General features: G+C 40.3%; 4 protein-coding genes across 4 annotated transcripts; 1 reads left to right on the plus strand and 3 right to left on the minus strand.

The window, feature by feature from the left end:
- Positions 1 to 560: 560 nt before the first annotated feature.
- LOC148404430 (protein FAM53C-like) lies at positions 561 to 9,208 on the minus strand. Its single transcript, XM_088382040.1, has 5 exons — positions 9,063 to 9,208; positions 7,252 to 7,451; positions 5,267 to 5,327; positions 4,369 to 5,192; positions 561 to 2,842 (listed from the first exon to the last, which is right to left on the minus strand). Exons 2-5 carry the CDS (start codon positions 7,327 to 7,329, stop codon positions 2,597 to 2,599), a joined length of 1,209 nt encoding a protein of 402 aa, XP_088238166.1. The 5' UTR covers positions 7,330 to 7,451; positions 9,063 to 9,208; the 3' UTR covers positions 561 to 2,596.
- A 50-nt stretch (positions 9,209 to 9,258) lies between these two features.
- Positions 9,259 to 13,316, plus strand: phykpl (5-phosphohydroxy-L-lysine phospho-lyase). The gene is made up of 12 exons (XM_088382039.1): positions 9,259 to 9,671; positions 9,790 to 9,908; positions 10,012 to 10,171; positions 10,719 to 10,793; positions 10,861 to 10,948; positions 11,027 to 11,143; positions 11,211 to 11,293; positions 11,360 to 11,585; positions 11,727 to 11,881; positions 12,090 to 12,179; positions 12,605 to 12,738; positions 12,818 to 13,316. Exons 1-12 carry the CDS (start codon positions 9,613 to 9,615, stop codon positions 12,856 to 12,858), a joined length of 1,347 nt encoding a protein of 448 aa, XP_088238165.1. The 5' UTR covers positions 9,259 to 9,612; the 3' UTR covers positions 12,859 to 13,316.
- Positions 13,317 to 13,722: 406 nt separating this feature from the next.
- Positions 13,723 to 17,172, minus strand: hnrnpaba (heterogeneous nuclear ribonucleoprotein A/Ba). Its single transcript, XM_088382042.1, has 9 exons — positions 17,012 to 17,172; positions 16,423 to 16,619; positions 15,880 to 16,048; positions 15,647 to 15,805; positions 15,443 to 15,574; positions 15,276 to 15,372; positions 15,031 to 15,198; positions 14,846 to 14,928; positions 13,723 to 14,449 (listed from the first exon to the last, which is right to left on the minus strand). The coding sequence occupies exons 2-8, from the start codon at positions 16,602 to 16,604 to the stop codon at positions 14,861 to 14,863; spliced, it is 975 nt and encodes a 324-aa protein (XP_088238168.1). The 5' UTR covers positions 16,605 to 16,619; positions 17,012 to 17,172; the 3' UTR covers positions 13,723 to 14,449; positions 14,846 to 14,860.
- A 1,219-nt stretch (positions 17,173 to 18,391) lies between these two features.
- nme5 (NME/NM23 family member 5) lies at positions 18,392 to 20,994 on the minus strand. Its single transcript, XM_088382043.1, has 5 exons — positions 20,738 to 20,994; positions 20,342 to 20,538; positions 19,484 to 19,584; positions 19,294 to 19,406; positions 18,392 to 19,213 (listed from the first exon to the last, which is right to left on the minus strand). The coding sequence occupies exons 1-5, from the start codon at positions 20,882 to 20,884 to the stop codon at positions 19,130 to 19,132; spliced, it is 642 nt and encodes a 213-aa protein (XP_088238169.1). The 5' UTR covers positions 20,885 to 20,994; the 3' UTR covers positions 18,392 to 19,129.
- Between the last annotated feature and the right edge of the window lie 411 nt (positions 20,995 to 21,405).

A 21,405-nucleotide genomic window follows, 5' to 3' on the forward strand; every position in this document is an offset into this window, starting at 1 on the left:
AACAAAAAAAGATTGGTATAAATATTTAGGCTGGCATGAGGCAGAACACATTCACCATGTAGGCTACCATCATATTCTCTTATAGACCTTGAAATGGGAATTCAGAAATTTATAGTACTATGTAGTAGCACTCAGTTTTGAAGATGTTTTTCCACAAATTAAGTTTTGGGGCGTGGCTAATATGGTACCAAGCGATGCGCAATTACCACAAACATTGTATTGTTCCAAGATACAACCGGTCAAGAAATGATGGCTTGTTTTCTGAATTATATTAGCAGCCTGCCAGACCAGGCGTTATAGTCAACTTGAATTGATGGCAATCTTCTAGCATGCTTCATGTTTTTTTTAAGGAAGGTTTATAGAAAGGTTTATATTTTTTCTCCCATATTAACATAAATTGGTTGCATTAGTGTGCACACCCAAAAATTGTCACTTAAATGCACGTTACTTTTGATTGACAGGTGGAATTAATGCAAATTTGTTCTTGTGAAGCAGTGTATCATACTGAGGGGTGTTTCTAATATGCTTTGAGCTACATAAGAGACAGATATTTTGTGTCATTCTCTATCAAATTTTATTGGTACATAAATTGTGCAATATATTCATATCCAGAATATTTCCATCTGAAAACATATGCAAAATCAGTCATTTCAAAGGCCACCAAAATTCATTTGTATTATTCATTCACACCCACGCTGACTCAGTTCTATTCACTTAACAATCCTTTACATTGTGCCATACTATATGTAATGAGCTGGCTGCAGCATTTTAATTTTTGTAATTCGGCAGGCTAGTCAAGTGCAGAACATAACCACTCCAAAGAATTGAAATTCATAAAGCTCTATATTAAGTTTAAGGCATGGTCCAATTACAAACATTAATAACCAAACCACCAACATGGAAGTTAAATTAGTTCAAACAATGGAAGATAACTGTGAGATCTGCAGTGGCAGCGGCACTAGGAGGTGTTCCCGACTTGTCAAATTGGTAGACAAAATCCACGAAAGCCTCCAAACAGATCTTATCTGACCTGTGAATACTTTTCAGCGTGAGGACAGGTGAGAACCCTGAACAACATGGATAAATGGACAAAAAGGATTACTCAAAAATGCTCTAACATACTCAAACACTAAACAGCTCTATAGTGAATGCGGGATTTAGGGATTGGCAGCAGTATCTCGGAATGTATCATGTGGAGCCTACTTTTACGTACAGTATATTTAGCTAATAGGTACTGTCCTCAACTCATAGTCACATCCAAAGACCTCAATCCAAAGACTGATCGTTTAAAACTTTAACTACAACCTTAACTGTAACAATGCCCATTTTCTTGGAAAGGTGGGTCAACGTTATGGATGTGACTTTTTTATCAGAGACTACAGTTATACTGTACGGGGCCACAAAATCCAAATATTCAAGTTTAGCTAATAGGTGTACTTTCAGTGAGGATAGAAGATATGCATCCACTCGTCAGAAAATTAGGCACACCATCGCAATCTAGTGACCGCTAATGCAAGACCTAGTCAGAGACAATGTAGTCATCGTAATTTTACTTTGAGAATCCTTTTTTTTTTTTTTTTTAATCAAGGTGATTAGCATGGGCTGTGGTTCTATCTGAACTTAGTAAGCTTTCAATTATTACATTATATCAGCACAATATGACAATAAAGAAGGAGAATTATCTGTCAAAATGCTTGGAACTGAGCATTGTCTTTGTAAAGTATAAAATGCTGATTTGGCTCTTGTACCAATTTCATTTCGATTGTGTGGTGCAGGACAGTCAAAAAACAGTTCCCCACGTCCTTAAGACACATGTTAAGGTAATTGGATACTTTTGATTGTCCATGGCTTAATGGTTGTTTGTCCATGAGCCCTGAGACTGACTGATGATCAGTACAGGAGACACCCCGCCTCTTGCCCAAAGTCATCTGAGCTAGGCTCAATTTACCCACAAATTTCAAGAGGACAGCAGAAGGTTGCATGCCTAATGTTCTGACCAGTGTGAGCATACACTGGGAAACGCTTCAAACACTTTTACAGGGTATATTGAAAACACATTTCCAACATATTTTTTTTTAACTATGGTTTGATCCAAACCTACATAGCAATGTTAAAATATGATTTTTTTGGGGGGGTCTGCCAATGTTTGTCCTGCCAATGAATGAGTAATCACGCCTGTTGTGCAACCTACTGGATAACTTCATGTTCGTCACTTTTCCAAAGACTAAAATTTGAATGGCTGGCAAACTGTGTTGCTTTACTAATCTACTCTGCTCAACTCCAGAAAAGAATAAGACAAGTACTACACAGCCACATGGCAGCCTCACTTTAAATTAAATAAATCATTTACCAGCAGAAAGCCATACAGACAAGAGTCTGCCTGCACAAAGATTTGTCAATTTCACTGAGTGCTGAAAAGGGAGGCACTATGACACTGACATTTTTTTTTTTTTTAACAGTACCTAGCTCGAGAGTGGTTTGTTTATAGCTTCAGACTGTGAATACAGTCATAAGCCAGAGGCAGCGAGCATGTACAAGTGTGCTGAACATGGTAAAAGAAGCTGTGACAACAGGAAGCAGAGATTTCTATCTATCATCAGTTTTCTTCTATGAGGTTCAAGTCCAGTTCTGTGCAGTCTCGTTCAAAAAGCAAATTGGCCTCAGGCGTCACAGTTCTTTTAATTGTATCGTCTTCGTCCTCCTCTTCACTTTCACTCAGTGGTCTGATGCTGGCTCTACGCAGGAACTCCACAGGCGACTGAGCAGTATTTTGGTCCATTTGGGAGTGCGCCACGGCCGTGCAAGCATTTGAACATGAAACTTGGGCCTCACCATTTCCAATCTGGAGAAAGGCAAAATTGTCATTAGGGTGACATATGCTACAAACATCATAGAAGAAAAATCCATACAGTGTGAATAGTGGATATAAAAAGTCTACACACCCCTGTTGAAAATCCCAGGATTTTGCTATTGAAAAATGAATGAGACCAAGAAAATAATTTCCCAACTTTTTTCACCATTCAAACAACCTATGATTACCTTCTGTGTTAAGAATTAACTAATTACATTCAAACTTATATTAAGTGACTGTCAGCACACACTGGCCACCACAGATTGGGAAATAAATGTGTTTTTGTCCAATGAACCTTGAACAGTTCAATTTTTTTGGGGGTTGATATGATGTGGCAGGTGTATGTTGACTGCCCTTTAACACAAGTTCGGATGTGATTGGCCAATTCTGAATACAGCAAAGAAAAAAAAAAAAAAGTGTGTGTGTGCGCGTGTGTGTACTTGGGCAACAATTATATCTCAATTTTTTATTTCTTATCTCCAAAGGATGTTTTTTCTTCACTTGAGTTCTACAGGCCATTGAGCACAATAGCAGATTTTTTTTTATTTAGAAATTATTACTGAGTCAGATTTTCTTAAACAAATAAATCCTAAAATTTGAACCTGGGTGTGTAGACTTTTTATATCAACTTTGTGTTGCCCAACTATACCCTGTCAATAATGGTAAAATGATAAAACATTGCCAGCTCAGTGAAAAGTTTCACCATGAACAGTTTTGATCAAGGGACCCGTTCCAAGAACTTCAATAAATTGTGTTCGACCTTCGATGTGAACTTTTTAATCTCAACACTCCCAATTTGCTAAATCCAACAAACCACACCCAACTGTAATTAAAAATAAAAAAAAACAATGGTAGATTAACCTGATTAGCACGATGAATAAGTCAAACTCGGCTGTGCTTGACAGCTTGCATTATCAGCTGCTTTGGTTAATTGCCTGCCATCTTAAACACTGCTGCGGTGTCTCTTTGTACCTCTTCTACTTTCTTATAAAGTCTGACTAGTGTTAGTGAGCAACATTATACACCCGAACCTCGATTTTACACCCTTCGATTCGACGCGACTTTCTGTCGAACACGGTTTGGTCATGGACTCCAATTTTTTTGTCGTAAATACATTTTCAAGTAGTATTTTAAATGGACAATATAAGGACCGTACAGAGCTAAATGACAAGCACGTAAACCTTAGCATTTCTGTGACCAGTTTAAAGGTGTTTGATAATAAGAGGTCGGGCTTTTTGATCTTTATGGCTACTTTATCACAGTGTTACGGATAGCTAGGATTGTAATTGATTCTGAAAGAGGGAAGTTCGCACCTCATTCACATAGACCTTTGGCTGTCTAACAACGTTTTTTTTTTTTACACAACACGCTTTCAGGGGTAACGACATTCTCAAATTCTGGACCCCAAAGTTTGTGTAAAATCAAGATTTCTGTGTATTGTTCCACAAATTATGCTTGAAGGGAGCTGAGATTCCAGAGGCAATTAAACGGCATTGTAAGGAGTAAATCAAGTTAACCTGTGTCATCTTGCTAAAGTCGAGGCCCGGCCTCGGGCCAGGTAGCACATCCGGGTCGTGGGGCCTCTTCAAGCCAGGTTTGCGCATGTCGCACGGCTGTGAGCGGCATCGCGGTAGTGCTCGAGGCAGGTCGCGTCGAGAGGAGGATGGTGTACTGCAGGCTGAAGTAGGGGATGGTGACAAAGCTGAGCAATCCATACCGGAGCAGCCATATGACAGAGCAGAGTTGTGGGCCAGCTGGGGGCACTGAGACAACACTGACGTGTTCAGAACTTGCAAAGGTGACAGGGAGTACCGGCGGTGTAGCGCAGCGTGACACACAAGGGGCGTCGGTGACGAGGAGCAAGACGATGGGGTGGCGAATGACGAAGAGCAAGCTGTTTTGGGGGAGTCACATGGGTCCCATGGAAAGCTCCATGACAGTGGAGAGTCAGCGGATAATGCTAAGCTAAAGAAAGTAGGGCTCGTGGAAGAATGCAGAGAGGATGATTTATAGAAAGTCCTGGGGCCGCAAAGAGGAAACGAGCTGGCAACTGAGCTTAAATGAGAGGTTCCTGCACTTTGGGTAGCACGTTTTACTGGGGTCCAAACTTTGGATGCACAAGGATGCCACGTGGAGCGGCACTGAGACAGGTCCTCCGGAACAGAGAGGGAGCGACAGTGACGCTTTGGAGGGGGTGGTGGTGGGGAGCACTGGAAACAGTCGGCTGTAATGGAAACCTCAGGTTCATGGTGAGCTTTTGCCACTAGGTGAGGCCACGTGGAATCCAGTCCACAGGTTGCAGGTTGGGCTTTGAATGATGGCTGTGTGGCAAAGCTGCTTTCTGGAAATGCCAAGGGAAATTGTGACGCGGATTGTCACATGTTACAAATGCATCTCTTATTTCAGTGAACTTGCCTTGTGTTGGCTTGCGTGCAGTCCAGGAGATAGTGGGGCTGGAGCCTAATGCAGGGAGGGTCTGAAAACATTAGACAAGTAATTCAAATTCCATCCCCCCCAAAAAACCCGAAAGCAGGTGTGGCCAACCCGTGGCTCGCGAGCCGCATGCGGCTCCTTGCCTGGTTTCATACGGCTCCTTTACGTTCATATCAACATTTGTGTTTTTTTGGGGGGTTTTTTTGGTGCATGTTCGCTTCGCTTGAGTTCAATATGGTATTTTCGGCAAACGTGCATGCGCATTAGGTGAAATCCCGCAAAGGAGGAGGGGCAAACCCATTCGAGAAAACAATTAGTGTCAATTGCGCTCTCAAAATGGCAGGGGAAAAAATAGTAGTAGTAGTTGTTTATGTGTGCTCATGTATATGATGTGGCTCCTTGCGGTAACACAGTAAAAAATGTGGCTCTTAGTCTCTGACTGGTTGGCCACTCCTGCCCTAGAGTGAAGCCACATTTCCACAAAGCAGTACACGTTTGTTTTTCCACCACGGGTGTGTCAGCAAAATGGACAGAGCTGCTTCAGCTATATAGTATGACATCATACCATACCAAACAAACCGCATAGAATTGTCCTGTAATTAATTATACAAAGAACATAAACCACTTCAAAGAGTCCGATGTGCACACTGGGCAATTGACTGCATTTCCTTGAATGACTGCTACGTCATTTTAAAAACATTTTGCAACGAGAGAATCTCCACAAATGTACTAAACTCTTATTTATGTCTGTGTCATAACTAGCTAGCAGAGTACAACCTAATTGAGACTGAATTAACGTGCCTGTGTTGGTTGCACTCAAAAGGTGCCATTTGACTACAATTACAAGAAGACACCATTAATTAAGATGAAAACATTAATTATGCTTATCACTAGAGCACAACCGAAACAGGAAATACAGCTTTAAATCCTTTTCCACTTGTAATCTACAATGTGATCTTGATTTTTCACCCCAACCAATCAAGTTTTTCTTTAAACACTAATTAATAAAAATGGTGAGCGTTCTTTTGGCCAATCAATGGACAGCATTACATCCTTGTGGACTGCATGAGCAGCACAGGGGAGTGTTCTAAAAATAGGTTAGTGATGGGACATTATGATTTCCTAGAAATGTTGTGTTGATGCTCGCTGAGTTCAACAGAAATAGACTGTTGTATTTTGATATTTATCCTACCTTAAGTCATTGTTGATAATTATTGTGTAAATTCATTAATTGATCCCATCATCAGATTGATAAATATCCACCCATTCTTGCAGCTATTTTCTGTATCACAAATCCCCATGAGGGTTGCGTGTGAGCTGGAATCTATCACGCTTGCCAATGAGCGAGAAGCAGGCTACACCCTGAACAATAATTACAGCAAATAAAAATAACAATGAACTGCAGTTTGAGCATATATATTGACTGATTTAGAAGTTTGTATCAAACAGATAACCCATCACATTAATCAACAGTGAAGTATATACTATAGCTCTTAAATTCAAAAAGTTTTGCGACCCCTGGTCTAGTGCCATCCCCCTCAAACATACTGCAATGGTCCACCCCAACAAAGTAGGAATGTTCTAGTTTGCCATTATCAGGGACAACATGTGTTTGTTTATTATTTCAATAAAAATACTTCCATGCTTGGAGCCATTTGAGTAACAGCCAGCAGCCAGAATTACAAAATAAAATTGTGCCCTAGTTATCCAAATTTCCAGCAAGAATAGTGCATCGTAGGTAAAATAAAGCAAAGACAAAAGTCAAATTCAGTTATGTGCAAATGTAGTTGGGTGGTAATTGGTTAGTTTAATGTACCAAACATACAAAATTATCCATACACAATCTCCCCCATGTTTTTTAATTTTAACTTTAATGGTCATTAAATACTAAAAAGTCATAATTAAATACCGTATCAAACTGAGCTAAACTGTACCACCGTGGAACCTAACTGAAGCAAATTACGTACCACATTCACATTGAAAGCCTTGTGATAAGGTTCTTCCAAACTTTGCTTTCGGAGCTGCTCCGTGATAAGTGTCACCATAATGGTAGCGCTGATCCAGGAACAGACACGCAGAGCCCTTTTCTCAAACACCTGGCATTATTTATGCCATGCGCCCTCCACACTTCATTGGGTCGAACATGTAATTACCATCTTCATTTCACCTAAAGGGAAATGAGAAAAATCATTACAGAGGAGCATAAAACATCTGGAAAAAGCTATTTTAATTCAACATCAGTTGCACATATCAAATATTCCAGTATATTCCGGTCTTGATATTGTCAAACGCTAGAAAAAAACAAAAGGAGTGAGTCTAAATGTATGAATCTCCAGTAAGTGTCTAATGCACTCGTGAAAGCCAGGAGCAGAAGTTCACGTTCACAAAAGCAGAGAACACACATGGACACGAGGAGACCCAGAACAAAGAAACACTTCACATTCCATCATGGTCACTTAGTAAGTGAGCATTGCAATCCCTTATTAGTTGCACAAAAATCTACAGTCACAGCAAAGAGCATGCAGAACAAGTCCCGAGTGGAAAGGTTGTGGGTGAAAAAGTGGGAGTCAACGTTAGTTGGGTCAGCCTAAACAGATAATAGCAGTTGTGACTTGTGGAGAAAATTGAAGGGGGAGGGAGAGACTAAAAAGGGAGAGAATGGGGGAAGTGTGAGGAAAATGAATGGGGATAGGAGTTGGAAGCATGCCATAGAATCTTTACAAGAGGTACAAAGGAAAGATGACAAAGTAGTCTGCATTTATGATACCAAGACAAATGCAAATTCCTTAAGATGTATTTATATAATAAAAACAAGATAGACAGGTTCTTTTGTATATTAACATTAACCTATTCGATCAAACAATTACCAAATCGGCAAACCTCACTTCAAAAACAAAAAAAGTTACTGTTACAATCAAAACAATAACTGGGATTAAAAGATAATATGGTAGTTTATGGGCACTACAGATTTGAGTAAGTATGAAACCAAGAGTGATTCAAACTGCATTTGTTCTAGAAAGAACACATCATGTTCCAAGTCCAGGTTAAAACTGCTGACATAATGCAACGGGTACAATATCGTCTCACTCAATACTTGGTGTTGGCAGTCAGATGTGGCCTCGAGAGCCTTCCTCCTAAGGGCAAACGTGGTGATCCACGTTTATAAAAAATAAAAAAAACCTTAGCATGCAGACCCGATCCTCACAGATATAATCAGGCATCTCAATCACTATTCAAACGAGTTTTAGCCATCAATTGAAGTGCATCTCAAATAATGACACATGATGAATCTACAATATTTTTTTTGAAAAAGGCGAATGACAACACGGGACAGTTCAAATGTATCTAACTTACAACGGTTTGAGTAGTTTTCTGCATCCATTTCTTTTCCCAATTGACAATAAACACTCAATTAGTACGTCCTAACCATCAACTACAAGGCAAATTGTCACTGTCAAAACACGTTTTACTTTTTTCAAAATTAGCCACACCGTGTCTAGTATTAAATAAAGTTAGCTCAGCAGCACGATGCAGCTCGTCTAACACAACTTAGCAGTCGCCTCTGCTAGCCAGCTAGTAGGATAAGCGTCCCTATCTCTCGTCTAATCGGCTAATTGTATGTCGACTAATCGCTTGACATTGTACACAATTGCTGCCCTTATTGTTGATACAACGTGGCGTGACGGAATAAGATCATCCGAGCAGATATGATCACATTTAGCTAGCTTTACGCAGCTTATTTGCAAGCTAGCGTGCTACAGCTGTCTTGATGTATTACCTTCGTTCAGTGGTTCCTTAGCAACCGAAGCTGCACACAGTGCACCGGATGAGAGGTGCTAGGCAGACTATTTATATAGCCTTTGGACGATACCATTCTGAGGGGAAAATACTCTGCATTAAATCTTACCATTAGAAGACACCGCGAGCACTACTTCCATTGTAAAGTAGCGGGTGTATAATAATTTATTTGCTATATTTTTATTCGTTGCCACAAAATCGACATTTACGCTCTACGTATGCTAAACCTTGATAGACTAATCCACAAAGGGCAACAGTCGAAAACGAAGACGGAAATGTCGTAACGACGTAGACAGACGGGAGTAATTTTACATGTACATTTGCAGCAAACAATCGAATCTAATTCTGATACATATGTTCTTGCACAGACTGGATTAGTAACACGTTTATAACGCAAGACGACTAATTGAGCTCATGCCTGCGCTGTCGAACTCAAGAATTCGTATGAGAACCGTTTGAATTATTATTTTTTTTTTTTTAAACCAGCGTTACAGTGTTTTAAGTGTTGCAAACAACTCCAACCTAAAGATATGGCTTCAGAGCACCTCAGAAAAGAGGAAACCCTAACAATGAGGAGGCGATTGATCGGGTAACTATTCTTAAAAAAAAAAAAAACATGTAATTGAACCGCTTAGGTATATTGTAAACTATATGCTAGTTTGTCTCACATGCATCATGTGATAACTGTTACATATTTTTGATTGCAGGCAATCGTGCAGACTTTTTTATTCAGATGACCCTGTCAAAATTGTAAGAGCAAGAGGGCAATATCTTTTTGATGAGAACGACAGGCGCTATTTGGACTGCATCAGCAATGTTCATCATGGTAAAGTATTTTATGGGGTACATAGTTCGTAATGTTTCTAAAATTGCATGCCACCCTAGTGCCACCTGGTGGTAAGAATGACTCAAACGGTTTTGAACTGTAGTGGGCCATTGCCACCCCAGCGTTACAAAGGCTGCAGCAGAACAAATGGAACTTCTGAACACCAACACAAGATTTCTGCACGACAATTTAGTCCTGTATGCAGACCGCCTGGCTTCCACCTTGCCTGAGAGACTGTCAGTCTTCTATTTTGTTAACTCTGGGTAGGTAACATAGAATAAGTGAGAAATATTCAGCTCTTGGGATAACGTGGGAGCAAACCAAAAAGCCCGGAACCTTAATGGGTGATGTTTTTGCACAACTTACTATCCTCACAATAAGAGCTGAACAGCAAAATGAACATTTTCCAACAATGAGGACATCTAATTCTGTGTCTTTCTGTGATCTTCCAGTCTCGGTTGTAACATGCTGGTGACATTCAAAAGCTCAAACAACTTAACATTGTTGGGCATCGACTTGTTCTCGATCAACAGCATTCAATTAGGAAGTCTACTTAAATGCCCACTCTAATTGAACCACTAAATTTATGGAATGATTCATGGATTAAAGTCCTGTTGTGATTTTTATCATTGAGCTCCTTATTAAGAAAAAGCAAGTTGTGCCAAAGATACTTAAACATTTAACAGGTGCATGTGCATTTTAAAGTTTCGGTTCCATCGTGACATATGACCCGAAACCCCAATATCAACTTTTAAAGTAGTGTAATTCTGTCAGTACCTAACAGTGCTTCAACATGTGTTCTTCTGACAGCTCCGAGGCCAACGATCTTGCGCTACGCTTGGCTCAGCAGTACACTCAACACGAAGACGTCATCGTGCTTGATCAGTGAGGATTCCCCTATAACAAATCACATTCATTCACTTCACTGTGACTCATCAAATGTCCTTTTTAGTGCATACCACGGTCATTTAGTGTCCCTCATCGACATCAGTCCATACAAGTTCCGGAAATTGAATGGACAAAAAGAATGGGTTCATGTGGTGTGTAAATATGATCACCCAAGCTGCTAAAACATGTTTTTGAGTTGTTAAATACTGTAATGTGTTTCACTGTGTCAGGCACCCTTACCAGACATCTACAGAGGCATGTACAAAGAGGATGAGCCAAATCCAGGTCAAGCTTATGCAAATACAGTCAATGACATAATAGAGGAGGTGCACAAGAAAGGTCGCAAGGTGATACAAGAAAATGAGTCAACAAAGGCATATAACAATCATGCAACATAATTCCCATTTCCCACAGATAGCTGCCTTCTTTGCCGAATCAATGCCAAGCGTGGGAGGACAAATCATTCTGCCACAAGGATACTCAGCTAAAGTTGCAAAGTAAGTCTCGTAATGCTGATGGATGTGATAAGAACAGGGCCGCAATGCTTTGCTTGTTTTCCACAGGTATGTGCACTCAGCGGGCGGCGTGTTTGTGTCTGACGAGGTGCAGACCGGCTTTGGACGCGTGGGAAGCCACTTTTGGGCTTTTCAGCTGCAAGGAGCAGATTTTTGCCCTGACATAGTGACCATGGGCAAGCCAATGGGGAATGGGCATCCCATTGCATGCGTAGCAACTACGGTGGAGATAGCTAGAGCTTTCACTGCCAATGGAGTAGAGTACTTCAATACAGTAAGTTTTTGTTTCAGCAGTCGGCACGTTAACATTTTAGACAAACTGACACACTTATAACTTATTAAAGTGTGCAAATCCACTATTCTGTGGATTTCTTTACAAAGCAAAATCCTGTATGGAATGAACTATTTCTTGCAGTTTGGAGGGAACCCGGTGTCTTGTGCAATTGGTTTGGCTGTCCTTGACGTGATAGAGAAAGAGGACTTGAGAGGAAACGCCAAAAGGGTCGGCGCTCATCTAAAAGATTTGTTCACCGAGCTGAAAAGTCGACATAAAATTATTGGAGACGTTAGGTAATAGTGCCATATGGGATGTAAAATCTGCCCTCCCAAAAGTTTTTGTTTTGAGGAGTATAGATATAATTTTGGCCAAGCCACCTTTGTGCTTAGATAATGTAGTCATGGTTGCCTCAATACATACAATACACAAAAAAATCAAAAATTTCCCCACTTTACAAGAAGCATTTAGTAGTTCTGTATCAACAATTTTGCCATTTTACAGGGGCGTGGGACTTTTCATAGGAGTTGAGCTGGTAGAAGACAGAGAACTGAGAACACCTGCCACTAAAGCAGCAGCACAAGTGGTGAAAAGGTACACCAGTAACTACAATACAGAATACACCAAAACCACATCAGTTTCCATATTGCAGAAATTTATAATAATGGAAAAAATGATTAGGCCACCTTAAAGGCCTGCAAGTTTGTCGCTTAGGCCACCCAACAAGCAGCCTAAAGTCTAGACAAATTTGATTGCTTTATTTTTAATGCTTGGTGCCACTGAAGGTGTAGGACATGAAAACAGAATGCAAACACTTAGCAGTCCAATCTCATAGTTATGATGCTATAATAATTTGTACTTTCAAGAAAACGGATGTGATCGCTTTCAGTCTTGAGATATTTTTGTTAACATAACTTATCCAAACAAATACACCTTTAGTTGCTCTTGACATGTAAAAGTAAAACGGGATGGGTGGGTTTTTTTTTTCCCCACGGCTGTAATTCTCTTTTCTCATTCAGGCTCAAAGTGGAGGATCGAATCTGTGTCAGTACAGATGGACCCTGGGAAAATGTCTTGAAGTTTAAACCACCCATGTGCTTCAACATGGAGGATGCTGAGCTGGTGGTGCGCTGCATTGATCGCATCCTCACAGGTTCATATCTAACGCAAGCATTGAACAGCACTTAACTGAACTTTACCCCTCAAAACAATTTCTACTTGTCATTCCCTAGATATGGAAGCCAATGTGAAGCTGGAAAAGGAAGACATCTAGGTTTGTTGCTCCTGTAAAAAACGTTTTAATTTGATCAGACATCGTCAGATGGTCACATTCATTAGGTTCAGAGGTAGAAATAATCTATCATCTGACAGTAAAAGAAAGCTCATTCATTTCACACATTGCCATTGTCTGACGTTCTACAGGGTGGACAGTTCATTTCCATACAGTAGGAAAATGTATAATCTCTCTATACATCTATATACATTCACAGTTCAGATACCTTAAGTGTACAAACCATACATACAGAAGATAAAATATTAGGTTTCAGATACCTTGAAGAACCATATGTATGTAAAGTGTACGATGTGCTATGTCTCAGTTATGTACCCTCAGTATACAAACCCTATGTATGGAAACTTATGGCCCACCCTGTATATAGGAATTTCAAATCAGAGGCAACCAAGTGTGGTAACACTTGTTATATATGAAAATAAACAATCATTTTGTTCGTACAGGGATTGTGCACCATTTTGCAAGACTAAAATGAGCAGATTCAATCCATACCTCAATCAGTTCTACAATTACTGCTGTTTTGATATGTAAACTGCAGTTATTTTTGACTTAAGTGGACAGTTCACTTTTTAATAGTTTGTAAATCTGGGTCAAAATACTCTTTACTAAAATCAAAACACATGTTAAAGATTAGCACTTACCATACCACACTCACACTAATGTTTGTTCAAGTATCACAGTTCCACATCTAGTGGGTTGAATATTAACACTGCAGGTGGTGAAGCACGCTCCCGCAGCTTCCCAATGAGGCATCCGTCGCGATGATTACTCCGGCTACATCAAGCAAGCCATTTAACAGTACAAAACATTTAACATTAACTTTACAAATAATAACAAATAGATCCATTTGTAATATAAACCAAAAGTTTATTTCTACCAATTTGCCCAAGACACTAGAGGAATGAGTATCCAGTGAGAGAGAGGGGGTACCCTCTTACATTTAACAGGCTTGCATTGAGTTGTATTATACTAGTAAAGCCACCTAAAACTGCAGACACGATCGGGGAAGAATCTCCATAAAAGCAAAACAAAAATATAACAAAACAAAGAACATATGCTGGTTGTCTTTAACTACGAGGCCATCTGCAAACAATCATTTACCACGCTTACAAATAAATCCTTTGAATAGTTTCAATCCCTTAAATTTGTCTCACCCCACATCCGAAGCCATGCAGCTTGCAAACCGACAGTCAGCACGGTAGTACATAAACCAAAGGTCTACAAACACTGAAAAGGGGAGGGGGGAAGCTAAATTGTTTTATTTGAGAGCTTTAAAAGCTCTTGCTCCTGTTTGTAAATCCGGTAGACATGTAAAAATACAACCATACAATAACATTAGATTCAAAAAGGTACCAAAAAGTACAGTAAAAATAACACTTCCATCACTGGAAATGTAAATGGACACAAAACAATATAAAATAAAAAGTGGAAAAGTGACATTTGCTTCCCCAATTCCTCACTTGATCTGTACAAATGGAGCATGAGTCCAAATTTCTGCCAACTCCAAAGGAAAAGCCAGAGCCCATGTTCGCTGTGGTCAGACCATGGATCTCTTTTCTTATTAACGTTAGACCTTAAGAGAAAAACACGTTGCTTAACGTTACTGAGAATAAACCAAACGTTACACAAAGACAGACAGGTGCATGAATGAGTCGAACGGAGTCAGTGGACAAAGACTTCCGAGGGTGAACAGAACCGGAAGCAATTACACCGACGTGAAACGTCCTATTTATTCTCAACCACCACCAGCTCAACCCTTATCGATCAAGTAGTGTTTGTAGGAATGCATCTTAAGATGATAGGTGGAATGGATCCAGACCCCATCAAACAGGCTACACTAGCCCCCACCAAAATGTTGGAATGGAATTTGAATTGATGGAGGTCTTTTGGGTGGAGGGGGATCAAGAAGGCACCAATGGTAAGAGGAGCTATATTCTCATACTACCACGGATGATGCAAAAATGCATACCTGCACTACGTGTGATCAGTATGGCTTGTAGCTACTCGGGTGGCCACGTCTTGGAGTTTTCCCATAGCTTGTATTGCCCTGGTCTGGAGGACAAGAGAAAAAGGGACTGAGTTCTGTACAACAAGGAGGACCAAAAAATAAGCTTCTCCCATCCGCGCTTTCCCTCGGGGGCGCTTATCGCTTACTGTAGTCGTAGCCACCCCCATAGCCGTAATAACCAGCAGAGTAGTCATAGCCTCCATAGCCGCCATAGCCTCCATAGTTTTGCTGTCCATAGCCTCCATAGTTCTGGTTGTAACCACCTTGGTTCCAGTAGTTGTTGTAACCACCTTGACTCCAATTTGGACCCTGACCTGGAAAAACAAAATATAGCCATGGTTCCAACTCCTCTGGACACAAGCAAATGTGTCTTTCTTTAAGGAGAACTCACCTCCACGCCCCCCCCTGGCACGCGCACCACCGTATCCACGAACGCCGTACTGCTGCTGCTGGTAGACCTCTTTGGGTTGAGCTATTTTAATTTCGCACTAGAACACAACGCACAACATTGGTAAATCAGAGGCAAAACTTACACTTGAAAGAAAAATATTAGCTTACCTTGCTCCCACCAACAGTGTGGTACTTTTTCTCCATGACCTTTTTGACATGAGCCTCATCTTGATAGGTGATAAAGACGAAACCCCTCCTCTTCTCACTCTTTGGATCTTGCGGAAGCTCAATTGTCTCAATCTATTCAAGGCAAAAACAATGACTTAAAACAAATTTCAATTTATGTTATTCATGAGGCAGTACTAATCATACCTCTCCAAATGTTTTAAAGTAGTCCTCAATGACCTCCTTTGCCGTGTCTGGGTTAAGTCCCCCCACAAAAATTTTCTTGACTGGATCCTTCTTCATGGCCATAGCCTTCTTAGGGTCAATCTGTCGCCCGTCCAGCCTGTGTTCTTTCTGTTCAAGAACCTAAAATAACAAATAAGCGTATGTTAGGTGAATCGAGGATGCAAAACAGCCAAACTGCCTTGTGCTACCCCCACCTTGTCTACGCTGGCTGCATCTTTGAAAAGGATGAAACCAAATCCTCGTGACCGTCCTGTCTGTTGGTCAATTTTGATGGTGCAGTCTGATACCTCGCCAAACTTGGAGAAGTAATCCTTGAGATCCTTCTTGGTTGTGTCCCAGCTAAGGCCACCAACAAACATTTTTCTGAATGCAAGAGGGGGCAAAAAATATGGGTCATTTGATGCATTCGGCCCCATTGCGCTACTTCCACGGTATGTGTGGCTTGGGGGGATGGTAAGGGCATCTGGGGGGTATCGATGTACATGCTGTACTAGAACACTCATTGACAGTGCATTCGGCATTCGATTTTAATTAGGTTTTCCTTAAAAAGATTCAATCGCTAGGAGCTGTATGCGACTGCAGAAACATTTCGGAATAGATTAGGCTCACTCGTTAACTGACGCCCATCCCCCACTTGCACGGCACATGGCGCCAACAAAGGCCGGTTGAACAAAAGAAACACAGCAACGTACCGAAGTGCGGATAAACAATCAATTCGTATCAACATTAACACTTACCCTGCATCTTCTTCTCCTTTACTTGCGTCTATTTGACCACCCTCCGTGCCGCCGTTCTGGTTGTCGTCGTCGGGCCCTTCTGCACCGCAGGCGCCCTCCCCGGCCTGGCCGGCTCCATTAAAGTCATCGACTTCGTGGCCGTTTTCTGATGTCTCCATGTACTGCTGCTCGGTTTCTGCCATGTTGTTTTAATACACCTTGACACAAGGCAAAATCGTTGCGTTACTTCGAATGGGTTGCAACAATTTGGCGTTCGTCGTACTAGTAGCAGTAATTTGCTAATGCTTGCACGCATTACCCACCATTTTGACCGGCACGATTTTGACAATTTGACAGCTAATCTAACTGCAATTTGCCCACGATACAAAATTATTACTCCGCGTGCCACATATTTACAACACATATAGTCGAACATCTGTTTCATGAATGTAAAAAGCTACAATTATGTATTAAATTAATATTAACAGTTACGTAATGCATAGGCCGCGGCTGCCGTATCGCAAAGCCTAGCAAATACAGTATTTTCGCTTCATTACAAAATTCACAAAACTCGTAAAACGAACTGCTTTCGAAAAATCAAAGTACTTACTTGCCAATTCGGTGTAAACGGACAACGTAAACTACGCAAATCCGCTTGCTAATCACAAAGCCGAAATGCTCTCTTTAAGATGGTTTCTCCCGCACGACGCCGACTCGTGGAGGTTGGTTTTTCTAGAACCGGTGGTCGGGACAACGTCATTTCGATAGAGACGCAATCCGATTGGTCAATCATTGCTGCCAATCACTAGATTGACCAATTATAGCAGCCAAACACAAGCCCGACCAATCATATACGCACCATCTTCCTTTCACCGCCATCACCTAAATCTAAAGAACATACATTATTCATTCGGTGGATAGATTCTGTACACTGTTCAGAACGCTTCACTTATGATTTAGCAATAATTGCATACGATTAATCTATTGCCAAATAGAAAGCCGGCTCTTAAATAAGCAACCATCCACCTTAAAATATAGAATATTATTTTCCTTTTTTTATTTAACTCATAGAATATGCATTTGAAATATTTCATTGTACGTATTACTATACTTACCATGTTTAAAACTAAACATGATTATTAAGTGCGATGCTATTTGTTATTTGTCATCATCCCGCCCACGAATGCGATGGCTGCTCCTCCTAGCAACAAGAAGTAAAAGCCGCGAGTGTTTTCACGTTATCTTTAAATCTGTCGGCGAGCGAATACGCCAGCGACATTTTGAGTAACCGTCCACTCGGCCATATTAGGAGCGCTTTCGAAGCGTGTTATTTTTCGAACTTCAACTGTAAACTGGACAACACATGCTAACTTCAAATAAAGGCTTACACAATTAATGAACATCATACCTTCTTAAGTGCTCAAGGTCAGAGAACGTGCGTCGCATGTGTAGCGTCGACGCTAGTTTGTGTGCGGTGAGAATACAAGCACTGGGAATTTGTCTACGTAACAACACTTTCATATCCGTGACGTATAAGGAACGTTTTTACGAAATAAAATGATTTTTCTCCAAGAGGCAAATTTGAATAGACCTGTCACTTTAAGGACATCAGGGAATAACATTGCATATCGCATCCACAGCAAAGTCAATCCAATTTCTATCTTCTTCACAAAATATACAATGTAAACTTTTTAATCTCCAATTTCATGTATATGGAGAGCTCTTCTAATTTATGTGGGCATGCTGATGAAACTAGTAGGCTATCACCGCATTAAAAAGTGCGTGCGTGTATGTTAAGCAATTTTAGCCAAATGTAACATTTGATGTTAATTTTCCTCTATACCTATAAATCGTTCCTCAGTCCTCTTCTGTTATACCTAAAAAAAATCTTCTGTTATACCTGCAATAGCTCAAGTTTGTTATTTGTTGTGTTATTGTTTGACAGATGTAAATGAGGTGAGCTGGGAGAAAATAGGCATGCACTTGGATGCTAGTTTGAATATTCATAGGAACTTTATTTACAGTCAAAGTTTGTCTTTCTTTTTGTACTGTGCATAGAACTTTAACAGCAACTACCTTAGTGCAATGACTTAAACTCATGTTACGTTTTCATTTTACAACTTCAGTTTCTTAAATGATAACAGATTACACTTTAACACAAAAGTTACTGAGATCAGATTGAATAACTGATTTTACCTGTTTCTAAAAGTAGTATTATCATTTGCATTGGAAGTACAGTTGTCAATATTATTATAAGGAGAAGTAAAATAAATTTTAGAAAATATGCTCTATGTGGTAAAACTACTCATTTTTTAATTAATATTACATTGGTCGAAGATGAATTAAGCAGCAAAATTCCGCTATTTTTATCCATTTCCGGGCCATTTTGGCACCTGCTTTTGTCTGAAAATGACATAACAGTTGCTCAGGGCTCAGGTAAGAACCAATTAAGGCTCAGGATTTTTTGCTTGGTCATGCGAATTTTGCAAGCTGAGCTGTGCTTGGTTGTTACCTGAGCCCTGAGAAACTGATGTCATTTTTGTGGCAAAATGGCCACACCCTATAAAATGAGTGGCTTTTCCTGCTTAATTCCATCCAATCAGAATGATCTGTGTTTTTATACTAATGGGACTGCATTGAACACACTGCAAAGACAAACATTTCCTCTTTAAATATTATTGTTGTACTGCAATATCATGGTTTTTTTTCTTTGGTCTTTTCTCTGATGTCATTCTGCTTCTTCTACAATAGTTCCATCACATATTTGAGGTTTGTTTGGATTATTTTTGATGAGCCACTCAGCAAGCCAAACCTATTGAAAGGGTTATTGGGGAGACACAAACAATTCCATTCAGTAGTGAGTGACAAATACATGTGCCGTAATTCACTTACACAAGGGTTGAGTGGTTTGTGCTTGCAGAGGTCAGTGAGTCCTTGTAGCAAAGTTTGGTTCACATAACGACTCAGGTATTCTTCTGTTTCCTCTCTTGTGGGAACAGTTAAAGCTACAAAAAGTATAATTCAGAGACTCATTTTGCATTGAATGCAACCAACAGCACGCGGTAGTGGGTATGTTTCTTACTGTTTTGGAACATGAATTTGATCTCTCGCTCCGCCACATGAAATGACTCGCTGCCATGGAGAGCGTTTTCCAGCTCAGACGTAGCATACTTTGCTCGAAGGCTGGAGGAACAACACAGAAACCTTTAAAAAAAAAAATCTCAATAACCAGTATAATTAGAATAAAATAAAAACAAGGACATTTTTTTTTAAATGATTGCTAGGCTTGCTTGACAGTTGAAAGGTCAAGGCCCTCCTATACAGAGTTTCATGTTCTCCCCATGCTTGAGTGGGTTATCTTTATCTACAGTATATGCTGTCTTTGCTGAAAATGGCATCTCAGTCACACATGGCTCAGGTATTGACCACCTTGCAAATGTCACATGACCAATGTTAGAAAACAGTTGAGCAGTGATTGGTTGGCTGTTACCTGGGCCCTGAGCAACTCTCGGCCTCAGTTCCAACTGGTGCAATGGCTGTCAATTCTCTTTTGGAACAGTGTAGAAAATGGAGTGGGTGGGGTTATGTTGTAAAATGTGTTATGGTCTGATGAAAGCACAGTTTTGGCCACTCAACTGCATAGCTCATACCGTATATTTTGGGGGAAATAGTGATATCTACGAGTCAATTACTTAATGATAAAGAAATGAGTTGATTGTGTCATGTTGATGGATCACACTACTGTGAGGTGTTGTGATTCGGTCAAAAGATTGACACGAGTCTTCCAGGCTGAATTATGTTCAATAGAAACACCACCATGAGAAAAAGAAGTAACATCCATCTAATTAAGAGTTTCCTCATAACTGAAATACCTTCTACTGGATAATGTCAGTTGTGCAATGTTGGAAAAAAAAAAGCCAACTTAAAAAGCGGGACACACCATTCTGGATGACTTTCTGTGAACTTGGCTGGTCCAATGATGGCCTTCCAGTGGGCTATTGCGTTGTCTCGAGCCAGAGTCAAAGCAATGATTGGACCGGAGCTCATGTATGCTGTGAGTTTGGGAAAGGCTAGTTTTCCATGATGTTCCGTGTAGAAGTCACTGCACTGTTCTGGACTCAACTGAAGTTTTCTTTTCTGTCAAGTATGAATGATTGGACACTTCAATGAAATGTTAACTGAAAGTTCAACACAACTACTTTTGATTGATCATTCAGCAACTATATTTTATACTTAGTCACAATTACCACAACAACTGACAATGAGCGATTTCAGACACCCCCTTCTGGTGAGAGAAAAACATTTATGTCACCATGATTTTTGACTGGAGACCAACCTGTAAAATAGTAAAGCCCGATGTCAAAATGATGTCTTCAATCTCCTCACTTTTGTGAATCGCATTTGGCTTAATAATGGCCAAAGTTCTTTCCACGTAAATACGGGGGAATTCAGTTTCCTCTTGTTTCCCCATTTGGTCCTCCATCCTATCCTTGTTTGTTTTTCTTGTCCTCAATTTTGTTTTGGCATTCTGATAGCAGGATGAGCGTCTTGCAAGATTCGCGATTGAGGCGAACGGCACTTTATGACGTCACACAATCGTTGAGCTTTTACTGGCACTAATAGCATTCCAGTTCTTTTAAATGAACTGAATCTTTAGAATCAGTTCACTCAAAAGATTCGTTCAAATGAATCGTTCACCAAATCGTTCGCTACACTTTATTTATTCTTTTTTTTTTTTTTACCTCCTACAGTGTACCTATTGAAGTGTCCATGAGGTGTACGTAATAACAGGCCACTTCATCAGGGAAAAATCATGGTCAAAGCTTACCTGAAAGTGAAAAGTGCCACACCCGCCCTCACACCCACTTTCTGATTGGCTGTTTGATCTTTGACGTCACTCGGACACTCCATTAGGTACACTGCATTTTCAGGTTTACCTAATAACAGGGCACTTTATTAGGGAAATATCATGGTCAAAGTCACAGGTGTCAAACTCCAGTCCTC

Source organism: Syngnathus floridae, chromosome 1, assembly GCF_059516105.1.
Source record: "Syngnathus floridae isolate MCC-2025c chromosome 1, RoL_Sflo_1.0, whole genome shotgun sequence".
Taxonomy (NCBI): domain Eukaryota; kingdom Metazoa; phylum Chordata; class Actinopteri; order Syngnathiformes; family Syngnathidae; genus Syngnathus; species Syngnathus floridae.